This window comes from Antrostomus carolinensis, unplaced genomic scaffold, assembly GCF_000700745.2.
Source record: "Antrostomus carolinensis isolate BGI_N321 unplaced genomic scaffold, ASM70074v2 scaffold592, whole genome shotgun sequence".
Classification (NCBI taxonomy): domain Eukaryota; kingdom Metazoa; phylum Chordata; class Aves; order Caprimulgiformes; family Caprimulgidae; genus Antrostomus; species Antrostomus carolinensis.
Genome location: NW_010298704.1, coordinates 11,135 through 34,097, shown reverse-complemented (window position 1 = coordinate 34,097; position 22,963 = coordinate 11,135). Strand labels below are relative to the sequence as shown.

Below are 22,963 nucleotides of genomic sequence, written 5' to 3'. Positions count from 1 at the left end.
TCACCCAGCCTGTATTTATGTTTGGGATTACTATAAGAAGTCACAAAAGTTGGTTCTGTTACTTTGGACAAGCCTACTTGTGTGAAACAGTGACTTCTTTTTTGTTGAGTGTCCTTATTGATGAGGTACTTGCAGACAGGTCTTACAGAAGGAAAAAATAAGATCATGTGCAACTTCACATCAACACATCAGCAATACTCTGATGTATTTACTTCTCTCTGAAGGCTTTTTCACTAATTTCAAATAAACTGTAATTTAGCATACATGGTGCAAAAGCCATTTCAGAGTCTTGACATTTATGATGTGTTATGCAGAGTAAGTGTTTTTTTCTTGAATTTTAAAACTGGTAAAATATTATCATGCTAACCTGGGGCTACCAAAACATTTATCTGAGAACCTGAGCACTGCAGGAGAGATTGTAAATGTCAGATTCTAGGTTCTCTCACCTTATTTCTTGTCCTCCATCTTCATCGTCCTTCTCCAGCTAGCTACTTGATTTTAAAATTATTGACTTTTCCTCTTACTCACTGACGTATATCTCATGATGGTTGTCCTTTCCTCCATTGTTTTTGTTTTTTTTTTCCTTTAGAGCATTAAAAAAATCAAAGTTAATATGATTCTGAAAGTGATTTTCATCACTTCAAAGTGTAGTACTAAAAGTGGCAGATTTAGGGACATGTGGATCAAAGGATTATTTTATGTGCTAAGAGTCTCTGATTCAGCATTCTGATTTGCCAATTGTGGTCAAAAGTCTTTAAGTCTAGGAATATTTGGTGTTAGGAAGGCAAGGAGAATACCTTCTTTGGATTCTCAATCCAGAGACTAATAAAGAGATCCATTTGGTGAAGTGTGATCATGAATATTGGGAGGGATTGACACCTTATTTTTCTTATAACAAGTTATACTTCTGGCAAAGGCAAGTGTTGTCCAACAGGCACTCATCTCTCAGAGCCAACCTGTGGAGGGGCATATATCCATTTTACTGAGTGTTAAGATCCAGGATGATGATCTTTAAAGTGCAGAGAACTCTGAGAGTGGTTATATATGCCCATACCTTTTTAACATGGTTAGTCAGAGGAATTACATCTTTCTAACTCAGTTCTTTTAAGTCTGCCTGTATTGCCACAAGGAAATGAGCCTTTCCAGTGGCTCTTAGAATTAAGAAACAATTACTTTTAGGCAGCACAGATATTTTTTCCCCAGAGACAGCCTTGTCTGGGATTTTTTGTTCCCTCTGTTTGCAACAACATGTTTGTAGGTAGTCATTGAGCTATTGTTTGAATTTCTGACTTTGAAATATACAAGCTGACTTGAAAATTTAAGGTAAGAACTGTTAAGAAAGTTACCCAAAGTAATACCTTATTTGCCCATATAGAACTCAAGTTCCATAGCCTGTATGGATGGCTTCCTCTGTTCCACTGGTTAAATAGTCATTGCAATCTGGAGAGCATTTAATCAAAGGACATAATACCTCCAAAATATATTTCTTCAGAAAAGTCTTCGTCTGTGTGTCTGAGAAGCAATTTCCTCATCTCCAAACTGGAAATGGAGTGTTTCATGAGAGGTGGTCCCTTCTGAATCTGAGTAATCAGAAATATCTTCACCATATATTATTTCTCAAGCTTTCCTACAGGATGCTTTGCTTATTTCATGTGCATTACCGTGATGACTGGATGTTTTAATTGTTTGGTTTACATATTTTGTGAATTCATGCTGGTTTCAGAAAGTAAGATTTGTATTTGGGATTTGTTTTTTTTAATTTCATTATGAATAAATCAAGAAAGAAATTATTTCCATTTTTCCTCTTCTTGCAACATTCAGATTTATTTAAATTTGGTTTAATATTTATAGCTTAATTAGAAATGTGCTATATTTCTTAAAAACAAATTTTACAAGTAACAAAGTTATAAAACTTTGACTTTCTCTTCTACTTTATCACTGGGAGGAAGGTAAAAAAGTTCGTTTCATAGCTCACCAGATGTGGAGACAGAGTGTAGAGGACTTGTTAGGGAACAACTGTGAAAACAGAGGGAGACAGGAGCAGGAGGAATGGGAGTTGGAGCAGCAGTGAGGAAAGTTCAGCTGGGAAGAATGGAGAATGGGAACACATCTTGTGGCTGCTGGGAGCTGCATAGCCGGCTATTGGGCACTTAACCCTGTGGTCACTTCCATTCCAGGTACCTGTCTGAGATACGAACCTGCAGTTCAGTCACTTCCGGCAGCCCTGTGGTTTCTGTGCCTCAGCTCCCTGACCCCAGCTGCCTTTCTCAGCAGTGCTTCATCCACTACATTCCCTCTGGCCACCCTGATCACGGTGGCTCCTTGGCAGTGTGCCACCCCCTGGTTAAGAGCAGTTTTCAAAATGTGGTTGACAGCACAGGAGTGTCAAATGTATTCTTGAAGCAGGAATAGCATTTGGGAAGGAGAAGCTTGATAACCACTGCTTTAGTGTTAGGTTAAGATCTACTTTCTAATGGTGTCTAATACCGTAAGATGAGAAGCCTCAGTGGATTGCTTTTCTCCTCCTAGATGGGAAGACATAGCAGCTGAAATAAGCTTTGTGTCTTCCCCATAGAAGTACCATCCAGTGTCACATTACACAAGTTTGTAGGGTGGTCTCTTCTGTTTTAAGTTACTCCTTTCACACTCTTAATTGCCTCCCTTTCTCACACACGGTTCAAAGTCTGTAGTGCCAGTGGTCATCCAGTGAGAAAATGGTGATAGTCTTTGGTAGCCCACTTTGTTTTTTCAGATTCTGTAAGCTTATGTTAGATCAGATCACTAATTTACAACCTAGTCCTCATTGTGCAGCTAAATTAAGCAGAAGCCATCAGAAGGATTTAGGCTAATACTTTTCTTCTCTAATTTTTTATTACTAATAGATTGAAAACACAACACAGGGAAAAATACAGATTTCTAAACAGATTGTATCTTTTAACACTGCTCCTTTCTTGGGTGTCAGTTCATATTGACTGTGCTTCATTTTCTCATAAGTAGATGTAATACATGTTTAAATTACTAAATACTGTGCATTTGATTTGAATTTTTTTTTTTTTAATATACAGCCATGATTTCATCGGAGAATTCACAACAAGTTACAGAGAGTTGTCAAGAGGGCAATCTCAGTTCAACGTGTATGAGGTAAGTATTGTGAGTATTTACTCACTTTCAGGAAATAAACGAGAACACTTCCAATGTTTTCATGGCAAACTGGTCAATCTGCACAGTGCTTGTCAAAATCAAACTTTGGAATTATTTCACATTTCTCCTTTTTTAAGGAAGAGCAGAGAATCTAAAAGTGTTGCTTCATAAAAAGATTTAAAGACAAGTAGGATGTGTGCATGTGTACGCACACTGGGCTGTGACAGAGCAAGAAGAGCACTTCAAGGAACTGAGTATGACAGAACTTGGAGCAAATACTGGGTTACTCCCACTCGCGTATGAACAATTTGTCATTTATTTCTCCTTTTGCCAACTGTTAAATGTGTTGTATGCTTTCTATCCAAAGAATATCTGGTGATTCCTACATCAGATGCAGAGTCACATGCCTTTGATCTTAAGTGCAGACTTTAGAATCTTTAGAGTTTTGATGCAGGGATTACAAGGGACAGAGAATTTAGCTTATTTATTGGTAGGTTTTTCAAGTGGTCAGCCACCATCTTTGCTTAAAAAATTGTGTTTTATTTCTGGTTTAGGATTCATACATCTGCCAGCTACTGGGATTGACAGGCAGTTGTGAATTCAATTATAGTGGTTTATATTGTTAGATGACTTCTAGCTGTGGTAAAACCTTATCACATTTTGGAGCTGAATGCAGACTACTTCCACATTCCCTCTTAGTCTTTTTTTTTTTTTTCTTCTGTGTCCAAAACTGTGCAGGCTTGTTTATTTCAGATCTAACAAATCCCTAGTGTAAAACTTCTTTCTTAATTTAGTCTAAGATTATTGGGATTTGCAAAATAGACTATTTTTTTTAAGATCAAACTTTACTGAATCTTCAATATATGCTGTAATTTATTCTCAGAAGCAATCAATGAATTTGTGCAAACAAAAATTTAGATGCACAAACTTGAAGTGTCACAAAGGGACTAATTTTTGCATTTTTTTCTTTTTTGGAAAGGTCCCTTTAATAATTAACCCAGATTTGGGCACAAAAAATGGATTGAAAAAAGTCTAAGCTTCAAGACTTCTGCATTAAAACTTCATTTTTAAATTGATATCCCAAAAGAATATCAGTCTAGAATGAGAAATATATAATGAAATTTCAAAATATATTAAATAAGGAGCAGCAATAGGAAGAAAATATTTAAGATGTATTTTGTTACTGAGAAGTGTCAACTTACAGACTCTTCCTAAGGAAATACATTACATTCTGCAGTGTTAAACTCCAGCTTATATTTTTATAGATCCAAGAAATTTCCTTTTCAGTTTTGAGTCCCCGTTATTTTTATGCGTAACTTAGATCATTTCAGTTTTATCTTCAGTAGGTAACATGTGTAGCACTGTAACTTCAAATGCTGTGAATATGCTCCCCAGCTAGAAGCAGTACAGGTGAGTTAGAGTGCCGCATCTGATCTAGTGAGTTCTACCTAGATTGTCTTAGTCTAATGATCAGTTCTGGTGCTGATATAACGTGGTTGTCCTTCTTTAAGGACCAGAGGTAAGAAGCCTACCTACACGATGCTGTTTACACATAGGGGCTTTTGTCTAGGTCTTTGTCAAGTGTCCGCACTGTGTTTCATCCTGCACTTGGAGTTGTCTTCCAGAATTCCAAACAATGTGGAGCATTTCAAGTTCCACCTCCTTTTTTTTTCTTTTTTTTCCCCCTGGGGTGGTGTGTATGTACAAAAGCCAGGAAGTATTACCCCTAATTTAGGTAATAAGGGTAATAGGCAACTAAGTGCCCTGTGTTTCCTTTTGCCATTCCTTTTTCACCCAGCAGTAGCCTAGTGCTTAGGTACACATCAGTACCCTAAGCATCTAATTCACCATTCTGATGATAAGCATTTGTGATGCATTTGCACAAAAATCCACAGCTATCTCCTGATACTGATGTGGTGGTGGTGTTTAGGAACAGGTGGTCTGCTTAATTAGAGCCAAATTAGAATACCATAAAGAGATACTCTCTGCAAGGGCTCAAGAGTAGCAATTTTTACATAGGATTAATGCATGCTTTCATTTTCTCTAAGCTGAAGTGCTGAATCTGTAGGTTTTGCTCTGTAGGTCTTTCACAGCCTCACTTACTGAGATTTGTGAAGAGCCTTCTTTCTTTGTTTTTAACTTCACTATTTTGTTGCCTTTCTCTGTCAATTCTGTTCTCATTTTTGCTGTCTTTCATTTCTGGATTCATAAAACACAAGAAAACTATGTTTAGGCAAAGTACAATCTGTGCTGTATTTATTGTCCTAAGGTGTTTATATACTGGGAATAGAGGAAGCTTGGAAGAATGAGTATGTAGCTCATGTTGAGTGCTTCAGGTCACAAGTCATAAACCCAAAGAATTGTGTTATAAGCAGATTTTTTTGGTGTGCATTTTTTTTATGGTTTCCAGACAGTACATCTGTCTGATAACTCTTTGACAGATCCTTTATAAAAATAAACTGGTTATAAAATGTGAGATCTTTTGTCCCTGTCAGAGTTTATAAATAGTATTTAACACAGCAATAGCATAAATTTCCTGAGCATCCCATGTTTCCCTCTCCACACTGCAATCCTCTGTACTTTGGTACTGATTCTACTTGATCCGTCTGTGTAATATCAGAACAACAGAGACTGGACAATTCTTTTTTAATTTTTTTGCATTTTCAGATTGACCCAAGGCAGGTAGAGAAGTTTATGTTTGAGTGGAGGTCCCATATTTTCAGATTAGAATCATTGCTATAGCAAGCTATTTTCAATTGACCTTTTTTTAATAAGTAAGTGTTCCTGTAGCTTCCCAAGTTACTGCAGGGGTGTAAGACTTTCAGAAGCTAATAAATGTGTTTTTATTTATAAAGTTATCTGAAATTTTAGAAAAAAACCCACGTAAATATAATAATAATTATAGTACCTGGAGCTACAGGAGAGAGACAAGCTGTGTTTTAATTTATCTTTGATCCCAAGTAGATGCCTTGTTTCCCATGATATTTTACTCCAAGCTCTAGTGCATTTCCTAGCAATTCCTAAGAAGCCAATTGTCAAGTTACCTGAAGCAGAAGATTCAGAGGAATCTCCTTTTTGGCATTTAATGACTGCTGGCAAGAAATATGCTGCCAGCTCAGGCCTGACCACTGGATTCTGTAGACTTGTGGATGAAGGGCCACAGGGCAAGCAGGCAGTCTGTTACCTTGGTGTTCCTATTCTGGGCAATTGTCAGCAGGAGTCACATTCTGGCCAACATTCTGGTTCAGCAAGAGTTATTGCATGGTATATAAACCACCATTACACAGATTTAATCCATTGCTCACCAGTCAAGACACTGATAATAGGAGGGGCAGGGGTTATTCAAGTTTTTTTAAGTGTTAAAGGGCTTGTGTATGTGTAAGGCGGTAAATGCTTTGGAGTATACTTGCTGGATCACTGTGTGGCCTACTGGAGAGAAAGAAAGAGTCAGTCTTGTTTAGCCTGTTCAAGGAGACCTCAAATGATAGTTATCTCTTTCTGCCCTACATTTCACAGCTCTTCTGTTTTATGCAAGGAATATGATCTTTAAATGTAATTTCATTTTGGTTGGGGGGAGAGAATTTTATTACTAATTTTCCCATTTTCAGGCAAAATTGTTTAAATATTTTATAGCAGTTAAGTGACTAAGATTTTGGTTTGGGATGTTTTTATTCCTTGTAATTCACAGAATATCTGTTTACAGTATAACTTGGTAGTAAGCCACAAGGATCTGAGTTTCCTAGTTATATAGGAGATATTTAGTTGACCTAATTAACAGAATAATGTTTTGCTTCCAATTCCATGTGCAATTTTGAAAAAGCAGGAGTACATTTTAATGTGTATGTAATGAAGCTGACTGAGACTTGACTTTGAATGGATGGGAATTCAGAAGGGAAACAATTTTTATTGGTGGCTACTGTGGGAAATTTTATAGGCGTGGGTTCAAGACATTCGAGAAAACTGTTTTGTAGTCCAGTACCATGAAGATTCTTGTGTATGGGGAGTGCATTGAGCCCCCACAACTCCTGTGTGACAGTCACATGGTGGTCTGTGTCATTTTCATGAAATTACTAACCAGCTTCTGTTTTGGGACAGTATGATCTGTCCCCTAGTTACTCTTCCTGTCAGCCAGATCTTGCCATTGCACCAAATACAGAAACTAGAAGTATAACAACTCTCATGTTTCTCAGATAGTACTGAGGAGATGGAAACAGATTAACTGGAATGTGAAGAGGTACATTGTGAGATGAAGAAGTGATGACATGGTACACTGAAACACTGGAATTAGGAATGTTAAAAAATGCAGGATCTTGTGAAAATTCAAAGTGTTTCACTCGGCGTTCAGATTTAATGAACACTCTAATCTCTGTTGTCCCCATCCCCTGTTTGTAAAATATGAATAACAACACTGGCTTACCTAGCAGGTACCAAGAAATAAATTAACTTGTTTTCAAATATTCATATATTCCAGCATTGAGGTCCATAAGTAAACAGTATGCTGAATAAATTTAGAATCCACTGAAAATGGTCTACTTTCTGCATTAAAGTGTCTTAACATTTATCTGTATATTAAATCATAAATCATACTGCTTTAATATTTGTATCTCTGTTTCTAGGTAATAAATCCAAAGAAAAAAGGAAAAAAGAAAAAGTATGTTAATTCTGGAACAGTAAGTAAATATATTTTATGTTACTGGATGCTTTTCTCTTGAAACAGAGTGTAGTTGACTTGTAATTTAACAGGATTAGAATAGAACCTTCTGTGAAGGCCACAACAAAAAACTACTTACTGATATACAACATTTATTTTCAGATTTTTTTAATTTGAAAAGTCTGATAGAAAATGTGTCCAGGTGTGCTGTTAAGTTGCCAATATATTTCCAAAATTAATTATAACAAAATTTTAGTAAAATTCTTGAAATTATTGGACTGAACACTATTAATTTTTATCTGAAATATATTTGCACTTTTAAAAGTAATTTTTCTTTTTAAATGTAACTGCTGAGCTAGCATCAGTAAAAGCTAGTATGCTTATCATGGCTAAAATAAAAAGAGTAAACATTTTTTATTCCCAACAGGTTTTTGAAAATTTATGTTGAAAGATCTGTTAGTATAGTTTGGAATGAGAGTTTAATGCCCTTTTGTTCATATTCCATATTCTGTTTTATGAACCGTTTGCTAGCAATGCAAATAATTCCCTTCAGCACTTTCTCAGCTTCCATGTTCTGGCATCCATAATATTTAAACATCATTTACAAAAAAAGAAAAGGAAAATACATGTTGATTAACTGGGTATTGGAAAACCTAATCAGATATAAGATATGTTTTTTGAAAATACATCCAACATGTGCGTGTTTTTCCACATGAACAGTTCCACTGGAGTCAGTAGGGCTACTTTCACTCTGAACTGTAGCCTTGAAGAAATGTTTTGTCATTCTCACACTCTTGTATAAGTCGTCTTCTACTGTAAAGTCATCAGTAGGAAATTAAACATTTATTTTGTACCTCTGCTTAAAATTGTAAAAAAAAGGCAGAAGCAGCTTGTCCAGGAAAATTTACTATATAAGATCTGATCTGTTAATTTATTTTTTGCTAACATATTCCTTTTACTAAGGAAGTAAGTGTACTCAAAATTGTAGGTACTGCATGTGCTTTTGCCAAGAAAGATTGGACCAGATGATCCTTGAGGTCCCTTCCAACCTGTAATTCTGTGATTCTATGAAATCTCTCTGAGGATACAGAAGAGCAAAAAATACATTTACATGTTCCATATTCCTGTTGATTTTGATTTTAAATATTTTAACACCTTCACATGTACCTGTCTGCATTTGAAAGAAAATATTTTACTCATGTTTGAACAGACAAAATGAACTGTGTCTTGTTGTCCTTTGTCTTAAATGACATGGAAATTTCCAAGTAACAGTTGTTAGCAATTTTCTTTCCTCTTTCCTTTTCTACCACTGTTCTCTACTGTTGGTTTTGTAATTTCCATTCTTTATCAAGACTTCTTTGCCCCCATTTGCCCTTACTTCTATTAGTCCTTCAGGCTTCCCTTGTGCTTCTCCAAATTGTCACTTTTCTATGCTCCTGTAACGCCCCACCTGGAGTACTGTGTCCAGTTCTGGAGCCCCCAACACAAGACATGGACCTGTTAGAACAAGTCCAGAGGAGGCCAAGACGATGATCCGAGGGCTGGAGCAACTCTGCTATGAGGACAGACTGAGAGAGTTGGGGCTGTTCAGCCTGGAGAAGAGAAGGCTCCAGGGAGATCTTATAGTGGCCTTCCAGTACCTGAAGGGGCTACAAGAAGGCTGTAGAGGGACTTTTGACAAGGGCAGGGAGTGATAGAACAAGAGGAAATGGCTTTAAACTGAAAGAGGGTAGGTTTAGATTAGATATTAGGAAGAAATTCTTTCCTGTGAGGGTGGCAAGGCACTGGAACAGGTTTGCCCAAGGAAGTTGTGGATACCCTCTGCCTGGAAGTATTCAAGACCAGGTTGGATGAGGCTTTGAGCAATCTGGTCTAGTGGAAGGTGTCCCTGCTGATGGCAGGGGGGTTGGAACTAGATGATCTTTAGAGTCCCTTCCAACCCTAACCATTCTATGATTCTGTGATTCTGTATATGAAGATCTTGAATGCTGGATCTTTTCCACTTGTTTTTATACTTCTGTGACTCGAGTGGTGGAAATGCCAGTAACACCCTTAGACCACTGTCTGTGTTTTGGACCTATATCACTTCTGATAAGAAATTTCTTCAGTCTCAATTTCTTTTTTATCTTTGCTTTTTTATATATTTCACTTTAAATTTTTATTTATATTTCATATATATGTATAATTTGCTAGATTTTTGCATTCTTGGCTTGCGTCAGTAATACCACTTTTAATGAGAGATGAGAAATGACATAATAATTGTAACTGAATTCTTTAAATAGTGTTGAAGTAGTCATAGAATAGATGCATTATCAACTAGCCTCTAATTTTCATGTATAGATGTAGTACAGAGTGATCAGAAGATGTGCATGTGGTAACCTGCTCTGGAGTACAATCTTCTGTCCCTTACCTTTTGCTTAAGGGGGAAAAAAAGAAAAAACAACAAACCAAACCAAACCAAAAAATCCCAGTTGTAGTAGACTTCCAAATTTGTCTCTTCTGTTTCAAAAGCTGCCTATTTAAATGCTTTCTTTTTAAAAAAAAAAAAAAAATCTTTTTTCTCTAATACTGCAGGAAATTGCGTCTTAAGGATAGAGCTCCAAAATTATTATGCTTATGTCTCTACTTGTTCAACTGGGAAATGACAATTCATGTCTGACTGTCTTTTATTTGCTTTCAGGTAACATTGCTTTCCTTCCTAATTGAAACAGAAGTTTCATTCCTTGACTATATTAAAGGCGGGTATGTGATTGGCAACAAACCTTTCTTGTTTTCACAGTCTCATTGTAATTGACTAATAATTTGTATATGTACTTTGCACATGATGACTCTAATTAGTATCTGTAAAGAGCTGTATTGTTTCCTTGTTTTAGAGGCTATACTTGCCTACATAAAACCTGCAGATAGTTATTGATGTAAGTTAAGTTATGGAACTTCACTTATTATGTTGGAATCAGTGTTTGTACTGAAACACTGAGATTGGGTAATGATCTCTGATCAGCCAGTGAAAATTAGATTAACCAAAAGGCAATTATTATCTATATACTGTTAAATTAGTAAAATGCTTTTTTATTTCTTCTGATTACACTGGCCTTTGGTGTATTTAATATTAGCATTTTTTTAGAGCCTTTCCCATTCAAAGGTGTTTTTTCAATACTAATCACATAAAATTTATAACATGTTGGTTTCTTATTTATTGTCATTTTCCTGAAAGGGAAGTAGAGACAGAAGCATCAAATGGCTTACCCTAGAACATACCCGGAAATGGGATTGAGTCTCAGAAATTCCTAGCTCTTAACCTCCTTGCCAGAACACAATTCTTCTCTAAGATAAAAGGAAATAATTTGTTACACATTGCTGGGCACCTCATATGAATTTTTGAGGCATACAATCTGAATATACATTCCACGTTTATTTTAGAGCATTGATTACTTGTGAAGAAGTAAGTTACTTTTTCTGTGCCTGCCTTCAAGCAGGCTTCAGCTGAAATAAAAAAGAAGTCCATGTTGTGTTTTGGCAGTAGCGATATAGGCCTTTGCTTTTATTCCTGACAGTGGTAATCCTACAGATGAGAATGTGCTTAAGGTTTATTCCTAACACATTAATCACTGAAGTTCATAAAGTTAAACTGACTCCTCCAATCATAACTGTTGGCTACAGCGAAACTGTCAGTAAGCTATCTCAACTGCCATTGCATTTGAGGTTTTGAAAAACAGCAACTTGAGGTTGTGCTCCCTACTGAACTGGTAACTTGTAGAGGGAATGAATCATTGTTAAGATGTGCTCCAAACTGTTGACCCAAACTCATGGGCTGCTACAGAGTGTAATTTTTTTCTCTCTCAAGGACTAACAGCCTCTTTGATGTTTCAGTTCTCCCAGTTAAATTTTAAAGTTAGAAAATCCAAATTCATTGCTATTCGATCTCCATCCAAGAAAAATATTTTCACTAAGGGTGAATTCAGTCTGTTATTTATTTCAAACACTGTGTCTTTTGGCTCGTTAAGATTAAAACTGACAAGAATATTTTATGCATAGTACATGAAAATGGGAATACTTAATTAGGGTTTTTAACATGGATGTAGATGTATTCTCTTTAAAATTCTTATTCAATATCTTTGGAGAAATCTGTGATTTGACTTGCTCATTTGCTCACTTTGGTGACTGAATGTATTTTCTCATTTGGATAGGATGCAGAGCCTCTGCAACATTTTATTTGATTGTTTGATATTACAGTGTTGTATGGTATACACGACTGGTAATGGGTGACTGTCAGAGCGAGTTGTATAGGTCCATCACTGAGACGTGTAAATAGTGGGACACATTAATGGAGGGAAGGGGCTGTGTGTCAGGGAGCAACTTTCCCTCCACAGAATGGCTGGAGAGCCGGGAGCAGAGCTGGGTAGCATGGCTGGCAGGGCAGGGTCTCACCAGCCATGACCCAGTTGCACAGTATGTGGGCAAGGCAAGAAGGGCAGGCCCAGAAATGGTGGCCAGGCTCAACTGGGAGTCCTGATCCTCAGGGAAGTTTGTGGTGGTGACGCAGACTAAGGTCAGGCTGGGAAGGCAAACCAGGTCAGGATCAAGTCCAGCAATTGCCAGGCAGGTTTATGGTAGACAAGGCAGGGAGGTCAAGCCAAGAAGTCAGTCCATGGGTCAGGATCTGGATTAATGGAATCCATGGCCAGGCATGGGTTTGGCTGAGCTGGAGACCCATACTCTTCCCACATAGCTCAGGCAGGGACTGAAGGCTAAGCTGAAATGGGGCTCCTGAGCCAATGGGGAGGTGTGTGGTGGAGGGCCAAGGTGAGTGCCATTAAAAGGCTTTTTAGTACACTCAGGACCGCTGTGCTTTGTTCCAGGAATTCTCTTCTAGAATTGTTATCCTTACCTTCAGTTCAGTGAACTGGAAACACTGTTGCTGGAATACTTCTTGTCTATGTTTGCACTCTTTGGATCCTACAGTTTCTCCTCAGCGGGAATTTAATTCAGTTGTTGACTGCATTGGAATCTGTTACAGTTTAGCAAAGGTAAAACTTCCTAATATAGGTCAGGCATGCTGTCAAGGTACTACTGCATCTTTAACAGCCAAAGAATACCTTAACTCTATATGCTATAAAGAATTCTATCAGCACGTTTGCTTGACAAGCTCTTCCTGAGACACCTAGATTGCCATAGTTAGGAAACCAGTTCTTTCTATGTTTGTTAGTCCATTTCCAATGATCAGTATGTCATGTTGTGCCTGCTTTGAATCACTGTAAGTAACAGATAAGACAGCTACTCGAGGTAACAGAAGAGTACTTGGAGCATCAAGGTTCTGGATGTGATTTCTCTGTTAGCAGTCATAGTCAATCTGTTGTGGAGCCCTTCTGATTTTTGCAACTGTTCTGTTTTTAGTAGAGGATCCTAGAGTTTGAGAGAAACAGGCCATTTTTATTAGGATTGCTCTTGCCTTTCTCAGGAACATTACTGTTGTGAATTTTAACAGAAATAGAAATAGCCATCCATTCATGTTTACCAAAAGTTTGTATTGAATGAGGCATACGTGTACACAGATGCATGAAGAAACAATTTTACCTCTAGTGTAGCTGTTTGTTCTTTGAAGTGTTGTACATGAATGATACAACCATCTTATTCCCCATTGATTCAAAATTCATTTCTACAGGAAGAGTGTGTATAAGGAACTGAGGAATTAAGTTTTCTATCTAAATTTGAAAAGAAAAGAATATAGTAAGTGCATATGTGATCTTTTTAGGGTGGTTTGTCACATTTCTCACTGAGATGTTACAAGATGAGTTAATAAACCTAATTATCTGCGTTCTATAGAAAAATAGACATTTTGAATACAAATAGTACTTTGTTGTTCTTACTGACATTTTGTATATAACTGTAACTGCAAGTCAAAGACTCAATAATTACTGCTTAAGCTGTGTTCCTCTCTTTTATATAAAAAGAGTTTAATTTACTAGAATGATCTGTGCTTAAAAGTGTGAGCAGTAATACTTATCTTTTAATTATTTTATACAGAATCTTGTTTAGTGATTCACATAATTATTTCTATGTACGTGCCAGTGAAAACTGTAGAATTATTCGTATAAAATGTTACCTTTCTTTCTACAACCTGTACAGTTTTGTTATTTGTAAACATGATCAGGAGGCTGAGACTCAGAGTCATTTTCTTGGCTTCTCTCTTCCTTCCTTTGTCTCATATAATACTATTGCTACATAACAGTTGCAGTCCAGTTGATCAAAGTGGGAAGAGAAGATTCATCATTAATCAGTCTATCTTCCCATCAAGTATGTCCTCCAAAATTTTTTTTTTTTTAGTTCCTTGGTTCCATTTAGTTAGTCAAGGGGAAGAAAACACTGATTCTACATTAGGCACAATATTGGCTCTTCTATAAATGGATGCTTATTTAATACTTCATGTTCAGAACTTTCGCTGTAATTAGTTTGAAGTGTCTAGAACTAATACTGATTTAATTGAAATCTTGACAACTTCAACTGTGATGAATTGGGATTACAGTCTTGACTTCATTTATGTTTTGAGTCTGCATCTGTTTAATTGGGATGTTCCATTATAAATATCATCAATATGACTGTTTTTTTAAAGAGCTTTGAAGAATGACATAGAAGTTTGTCCATAAATTCTAATTTCTAATTACTAATTACAATCAGTATGGATGTCTCTTTTGCATCTGAATATTACATCAAGTGGTGCTATCTTAGTAGTTAGCTTTTCCTTATATCTTGGTACTTAATAATGTATTTTGCCACACTGACCTTCCTGCATTTAAAATAGCTACATTGTGCTAAAAATTCATGTTGATTCCAGAATAGGATTTCTCCTGCCACTTAACAATTAACATATTCCTATAAAAACACCTCCAAATATATGAATAAACTCAGAAGAAATGTAAGGTATATGACCTTGAAGAGGAGTGCAATTGAAATTATCCTGGTTTACAGGAATGACTGTCAAACAATTAGTTCATAGTCTGCTCTGGTTTTGTCTGGAAGAGGGATCAGGAGCCAAAAAGCTGCAAGACTTTGCAGACATAAGGGTATTTCTGTGCAGATGTTTTCAGTCTGTTTGACTTACTAGAATAGGGAGTGAGATGAGAAGTTACTCTAGGCATTTGTAAATCAATAAAATTCAGGAGCTAAATCCTTTTGCAACCCAGAAATATTAAGTCATCTCTTCTGTTCCAGATTAGTGGAAGATAAGACAAAATGTTTTCTTCCCATCATGTTAAAAGCCTTACCTTCATCCAGGGTTTTGGAAATGAACACCCACATATTGTTTGGATTCTGTGGGCTTTGGGCATACATTTTTAACTGAACTGTATTGAGTCGTTGATGGTCAAAATGGAAATTTAGAACTCTTTTCATAACAGCTATCTTTGTCCAACCAGGACACCATATAACGTAATGGCATGCATATTTGATGTTCAAAGAAGACCTGGTGTGAGATGCAGTTATGAAGCAAGGGCTGCCATAGCTACATATTTTCAAGGCAATACCATATATTTTTCTGTATCCTTGGAGAATCATAAGGAGTAATAAGACTATGTAAGAGGAAGGTCTTGTAGAGCTTTTATCAGAAAAATCTTCTTTATGTTGATACTGCATTTGGCCAAACAAGCATCTGCAAAGGGGAAATTATAAAATAACTATCACTGGGGAATTAAATGCCATGGAGAGGATACAGCCTCTTGGTGGTGTTAGTTACTCCATTAACTCTGTTTGTAGAGTTCTGCGCAGTAAGTGGTCCTCAAACCTTCAAAAACTCCCCGCTAATAGACCAGCTGGTTGTCACTCTGAAGCCACAGGAGAAAATTCATGTTTCCTTCCAATGTACTGTTTAAAAAACCCTAATCATTAGAAATGTTATTGAGCCTACTCAAAAGCTACATCCAGACTTATTTTGTTCCCTTATGTATATTATTGCTGTTAGAGCTCTTATTAAAAGACAATAGGTTTCACCTTGTTCTCTCCCAAAGAAACAAACGAAATGGCTGCCCTGTGGTTGTGAGATGAAATCACTGTTCCTTTTAAAATACTTTCTTCATTTCTTGTGGTAGTATGAGGTAAACTCACCTGTCCAGGCATCAAATAGTTCATGTCTTTCTATATCAACTAAATTCTGACAGAGTAGTAATGATCTATCCAGCTCTGAATCTAGAAGGCACATTGCTGTGCATGGGTACTCTACCTGAGTTCTCCCTTGGGACAGGACATTCAGCAACTCAGCCTGCCTAACCACGTGTCAATGTTTTAGCAGCTTTTGTGCAAAGCCTCATGACTGTGCAACATTACTGATAAAGTGGGTGTCATGAGCTTTTAATATACCTCCTTGGAGAATTATGCATCTGGAAAAGCAGGGACACAGCCTTAGCCAAAGAATTTGCTTATCAGAAACAATAGGTTTTGCTGTCTTTATGTGTTTTAAAATTTGCATCAATTAATCAGGCACCTAGATTTGTCTCAAATACTTCAATTTTGTATGCTTTTTAAAATGTGGAGCATTCTTATTCTGAATTAATGATTTTTCAGCTAATATCCTATACACAAAATACAGTAATCTATAATCTAATTAAAATACATTATTGTTGATGAAGGTTAATATGTTAATAACAGTAACTTAATAATATGCACTTGATACAACATAAGAATTAGTCTGTTAAGAAGAAATAAAACCTGTAGTAGAAATTAAAACAGAGCAGTGGACTTTCAGATATGTTCATTAAATTTAATTTGGTTCAAGAATAACATGTGGTACTATGAAAACACTTCTTAAAATGTCATCCAGATTAATTTTCCAGTCATCCCATTTGGCTTCCAGAGTAGTTGTGTCTGATGTTTTCACGACACACAGCTTCTAAATTAGCCTTCCTGGATTAATTTTTTAGTTGCAGTTGCTTAATATTTTCCGTCCTGGTGAAAAAGTAGAGCAATTAATACCTTTTCATAATAATATTTCACACAAAATACACATTCACAATATTACATCTGCTTTTGAAAATATTTTATCCAATGGTACTAATTTGAAGCTGAATTGTTCATTGGAGCTTGAAAGACCCAGTTCTGTGTTCAAAAAAGATTTAATTACATTTTGATAATTCTGGCTATAAGGGTTGACCTTTATTTTGTATCTTTTTGCAATTTATTACTCCTTTCCTTAGAGGACACCAGTGCCTTGTCTAACTTAGGCTTCTGTGTCTCTTTTCCATGAGATCGTGTTCAGAGGGATGTTTCAGATACAGAATCATAGAATCATTTAGGTTGGAAAAGTCCTTCAAGATAATGAGTCCAATGGTAAACCTAATACTGCCAACTCCACCACTAAGCCATGTCCCTAAGCACCACATCTACAAGCCCTAAATACCTCCAGGGATGGTGACTCCACCACTTCCCTGAACAGCCTGTTCCAATGCTTGATAACCCTTTCAGTGAATAATTTTTTCCTAATATCCAACCTAAACCTCCCCTGGTACAACTTGAGGCCATTTCCTCTCATGCTGTCACTTGTTAGTTGGGAGACTGACACCACCTTCCTATGACCTCTTTTTAGGTAGTTGTAGAGAGTGAAAAGGTCTCCCCTCAACCTCCTTTTCTCCATACTTATGTTGTATGATATATGAAACAAAATGGTCATTGAAAACATAGGGTGATCATAGTGCAAGTTTGTTCTAGCTTTCCCGGTCCTCTGTAAGACATGAATAACATTCTCTGTGATCGTGAGTTCATAATACAGAGTGACATCTTCATTAAGAGTGGGATCCAGTTTCCTGAACTATATAGTCATTTAATGCCATTTTAGAGTCCCAAAAATTTCCATGGTATAGTAAGTACCTTGGGTGCTCTAAAATAACATTAGGAGCCTATATTTAGGAAATTGAATTATAATCTATGTACCAGTCATCTATAAATGGTTGAAATTAAGTAATTGATTTAAGTTCTTGCATGTTTTGCTATAGCAGGGTCTTGGAGATGTACATATAGATGGAAACAAATTCTAGAGATGTAGACATCCAGTTTGATCTTATTTTATATCCTGATTTTTATAGTTGTCAAATTGGCAGGTACTGTAATAGACATATCCTTCTGCTTGGATAAAAGTTATGATCCAAATTACGTTGGGTTGTAAATGGGAGAGGGAGTTTTTCTAGTTTACCAGATGAGTTTCTGTTTTATGTATACATTTAATACTGATACACTGCTTTGAGGAATACTTCAGAAACTGATGCTGTCAGTCATTACCTGTAGCCACATGAAAATTGGCTTTGTTCTTTTTACCATTAGATCTAATTTTAGTATTTTTTCTTTTACTTTTGTTAGCCATTTTCCTTTTTAATCTTCTTTTACTGTGCTTTCTCTGGTTTCTCTCTTGAATTCAGAATCCACAAAACTCTATTTCTTCTTACCAATTGGATCACAAGAGCTGATCCAGGAAATGAGTTTACAAATAAGTTTTGCTGTTGTTATGCAGAGGAAAAGCTTTTTCAGTTTGTTTGTTTTGGTTTTTTTTTTTCTCAATGACACATTCTTCAGCACACTGAAGTGTTTCTGTACTTGATGTACCTGACATGTAATGCTTTGAGGAGTCTTGTTTTACTCTTCAAACATTGCACCACACAAAAGCCCTTAAAATTTAAGTACAGGGACATTATAGCCCAAAAACAGTTTTGCTTAGCAGTGTCAATAAAGACTTTTAAGCATAAATTGTATTAGACTTTGTTGTTGTTTTTCCTAACCTGTTCTTATCTGATGAAAACAACTCTTTTGCACACTATAGTGAGGGCGATAGAAAACTAGTTGAGATGCACTTCTTATGATCTTTATTCTTATAACTAACTGACAGTGCAGAAGTACATTGTGATTAAGAAGCCACAGGGCCTGACATTCAGGTACAGATCAAACAAAATCTGACTTGTCATGCTATTAATTTTTTTTTTGTGAAACTGCCTAAAGCAGAATGCAGAATTATTGGCAGAAAACTCATAAAGCTGAGTTTCTCTGAACTTTTCAGAGACTGCAGCAGCTTTCACTGTATTTTTTGTTCAAGTCCATATAGAGGCCACAGCATTGTTAGGCATATTCCAGGCTGAACAAGTTCCAAAGAACTGTGTGACTCTTCTTGATACCATGGGCGTTGGTAGGCTTTTACCGCTTTTTGGAGATGGAGTCCACTGGTAACCTAGCTTAGTTTGTGTTAACCGTGATCAGTATGATAAGATGATTCCATGTGAATATTTTTTCATACCCAGCTTTTTATGAAATAAATAGTATTTTCTGTGGGCATGTCAGGTTATTTGAGCAGTAAAACCACTACTGCAAGTGTCAAATCGCTGATGTTTCATCTAAATGTGCTTGGCTTAAATCTGTTCAGTAACTTTCAAAGAGCTTTAATCTTTGCTAATTTGGTCATTAAAAGTTCATAGTTGTACACACTGAGAGGCATAAATGTGAAGGAAGATGTAAAAGACCCAAGCCGAGCAAGAAGTCATACAAGCTCTCTTTCCTGGTAGAGTCTTACTAGCTAAGAGATTATCTCCAGAATGACAGAATTTTGTCCCCAAGGAAGTTGTGCAATAGAACTGTGTTTAATTGGATTGTCACTCTGTAAAAGTCTATTAATGATTAACTTTTCTGACAATAACTCTGTGCTAACAGTTGATCCATGCATGATATTGGCTTTATTTAGCTACTGCTCCAAATACAGATCTTTATATTCCTGCTTACAGATTTAGTAGTTGAAGAATTACCTTGATATGCTCACTCAAAGTATTGACTATATTCACATGAATGAAATCCATTGCCAAAAACTATGATATCTTGTCCAAAGGTTTAATGCATAGCATGATTTCAAACATGTTGTGAATGAAGATGTAGTCTTAGTCTTATGAAAAGGAGCAGATTAGTAAAACTCTTCTTCCCTTGTCAAAGTCTTCCATGACTAGGGATAAAATATGTCCAAGGAAAAATCAGTATCACTGTTGAAAATGAATTAACAATGTTTATAGATCTTAATAACCTTATTTATTATTCAGGATTTTTCACAAACAATGAAAAAAGGAAGGGTGGAATAAAATAACTGTTTTCAGTTTGTTAATAAAATGGTATTGTGTAGCTCTTGGCTAGTATTTTCTTGGCTGAAAAAAGTATTTTCAGTGTTTATTCCCTGTATTAGAAAGTCATTGTCCTACAGTTTATCCACAAACAACGTTATCATCTCTTGTTTATTTTTCCACGTAACAATAAAACTATTAATAAGATTTGTATTTGCTTTTTCTACAGAACCCAAATCAATTTCACAGTAGCTATTGATTTCACAGCCTCAAATGGTAAGAATAAAAAGAAAACTCTTGTCTATGTATGTGCTATGTTCAGTTTTAAGCGTATGTATGTATGTATCTATATCAATATTCTGCTTAACTTCATTGTAATATTGATTATCTGTGTGCCTGGCACCACCTGGATTCAGGATCACATTTTGCTGAGCAACAGACTAGAGGCCAATTCCTCTCCAGAAAAGCAAGGCAAACAGAACAGATAAAAACTGGGAAAGCTACATGTAAAATGGAATAAGTAGGAGCAGTTTGCAGATATTTGTGTACTTTCTGATATTTTTCTTTGTTTGTTTCTTTATTATTGCTGTGAGAAAATTGGCTAACTTAGAAAACCCCATTGAGAGGGTCAAAAGAAAGGAGTTTCAGGTGGAATGAGGCTGAAGTGGGGTGAAGCAGAGATAAGTTTTGATTCTTCTCCAAAGCTGCTTTCAGAATGTCATAATACTTCTATAAATTTCATCTTAAAAGTCTGTGTCGTATTATAAATGATACAAATTTACAAGACTAATCAGAGTTTCTTGCTGCCCGTTCAAAGCTGAAAAGGTTTGCAGCTGCCACTGTTAAAATATTAAATTGTATTCAGAACATTGTATTTTTACCTGATATAATCAGTTATGTATATATAAAATCATTTCATTTTCTTTTCATGATCTTTCATTTTCAATTTCACCTTTCTTACATTTCTGTCATTTTTAAGAGAGAAAATTTTCAAGTGATTCAGTTTTAAAGTAAATCTGATCCTTCCTTCAACAGGTAACCCTTCACAGCCTACTTCATTGCACTACATGAATCCCTATCAGCTGAATGCTTATGGCATGGCACTGAAAGCAGTAGGTGAAATAATTCAGGACTATGATAGTGATAAAATGTTCCCAGCCCTAGGTTTTGGAGCTAGACTGCCTCCAGATGGAAGAGTATCACATGAATTTGCACTGGTAAATAAATAAATATTTTTATATTGTTTTAATTTCTTTGCTACAACAAAGCCATTACTATACAATGAAAGAACAGAGAATGTGCTAATTCTTCTGTCTAAAGTATTTTTTCAAAATTTTTCATCATATTGAAGTTACTGACAGAAATCCAGAGTGGAAAAGTCCCTGTAGGCCAAAAATAGTAATAAAGAAAAGTAATCATCTTTAACCTCAGCTGTAGCAGCATGAGAAACAGATGCTTGAAAGACTTCAGATTGAAGCTAATCTATTTTAAGAAGCAACTGAATCATGATCCAAGATAATATTTCATTATTATTGTTACTGTTCTCTCTCATTTTCTGGGATCTCTATCTTTTACAGGCTGCTAGTTTAGAGACATAGAGATAACTAAGTGGACTATAAGCTGAAGTGACAAGAGCAAATCTGAGACTGGTCAATGTGCTAGAATCCAGCAGGATTTGCTAGAAAAGCTCATATGTTATAACTGATGCTTGTGGTTATTATGGATGTTTATCTACTTGCTTATTTTGAGTTTTTTGTCCTTCTATGAGTAGGACAAAGTTGTCAGAATTACAGCAACTGTAGGTGTAGCAGGTGAGTTTTAATAGATAACAGCAAACACATGGCGAAAGACTGGTGACTGTAGATGTGCATTTCTTCCGTCAGACTGTGCTAGAAAATAATGTCACATATCTCAAGGAAGGGTTTTACACATGGATAGTAGTTTTTAAAAGGTGCAAATGCAGATATTAATTTGAATCACAGACTTTCTTTGGACTTTCGTGTAGCAAGTTGAAATATATTTGTACATGCAATCTTAAGGCTATTAAAACAGCAGACTTATTCCTGGCTACTTTAATTTTTAAAAGTTGTTTCTAAAATTAGTTCAGTTAATTTTTGAGGCATTGTGCTGTTTTTACAGGGGAAAAAGCAGTCTTTTTTTCCTTCCTCCACATATAAACATATATGTGTCTCCCATTTAATGCTAAGCAGTGTTCTCAGCACTGTAACATTCTAGATCAATTCCATGAAAAATCTCCTTTGCTTTTCTAAATTCTCAGGGAGGTATACTCTTCCTCAGAGTGAGATACTGGCAGATTAAGCCAATGAAGTGCTGGCACATGAAGGAGAGTAAGGTGAATTGTAAGGTTTTGAAGTCTCACTTGGATCATTTGTCTTGCCTGGCATGGGTCACTAATCTGGGATTTAGTTTATATGTTTGTATTATCATCTGTAGATAGGTATCCTCATTATAGAATCATTATGGAGATTGGTAGTAAAATGCCTACTCAAAGAATGTACAGTCCCAGCAATTTCAGTGGGTTCCCAAAGAATAAGTTCCTTTCTTAATCTGTTTATACCAGGTTGAAAAGCAGTTTTCCAATGCAGAACCGTGTACCAAAAAACAATGAAAAGTTTATAGTTTACCTTATACTCACATAGTGAATGAACATCAGGATCTGGCTACCATTTCTTTTTTTCACATTTTTAAAATAAGAAATCATTGAGCCAGAACTTTGCTCCTAAACATGATTCCAGTTGTACATTTGCACTGTAATTCATACCTTAGAATCATAGAATGGTCTGTGTTGGAAGAGACCTTAAAGATCACCTAGTTCCAACCCTCCTGCCAGGAACAGGGACACCTTCCACTAGACCAAAAAATTTTCCATCAGTGGAAAAAATTTTCCTTCCACTAGACCAGGTTGCTCAGAGCCTCATCCAACATGGCCTTGAACACTTCCAGGGAGGGGGCATCCACAGCTTCTCTGGGCAACCTCTTCCAGTGTCTTACCACCCTCACAGTGAAGAATTTCTTCCTAATATCTAATCTAAATCTACCCTCTTCCAGTTTATAGCCATTATCCCTTGTTCTATCACTACCT

At 36.2% G+C, this 22,963-nt stretch overlaps 1 protein-coding gene across 1 annotated transcript in view; it reads left to right on the top strand.

Annotated features, from left to right (window-relative positions):
• The window catches only part of LOC104520724 (copine-8), a gene marked incomplete at both ends in the record, with an annotated part of 41,183 nt that overhangs the window by 9,421 nt on the left and 8,799 nt on the right, over positions 1-22,963 (top strand). The window contains 5 exons of the mRNA XM_010162502.1: positions 3,066-3,141; positions 7,758-7,811; positions 10,473-10,534; positions 20,090-20,136; positions 20,896-21,077. Of these exons, the coding sequence (XP_010160804.1) occupies positions 3,066-3,141; positions 7,758-7,811; positions 10,473-10,534; positions 20,090-20,136; positions 20,896-21,077 (421 nt within the window). The remainder of the gene's footprint in view (positions 1-3,065; positions 3,142-7,757; positions 7,812-10,472; positions 10,535-20,089; positions 20,137-20,895; positions 21,078-22,963) is intronic.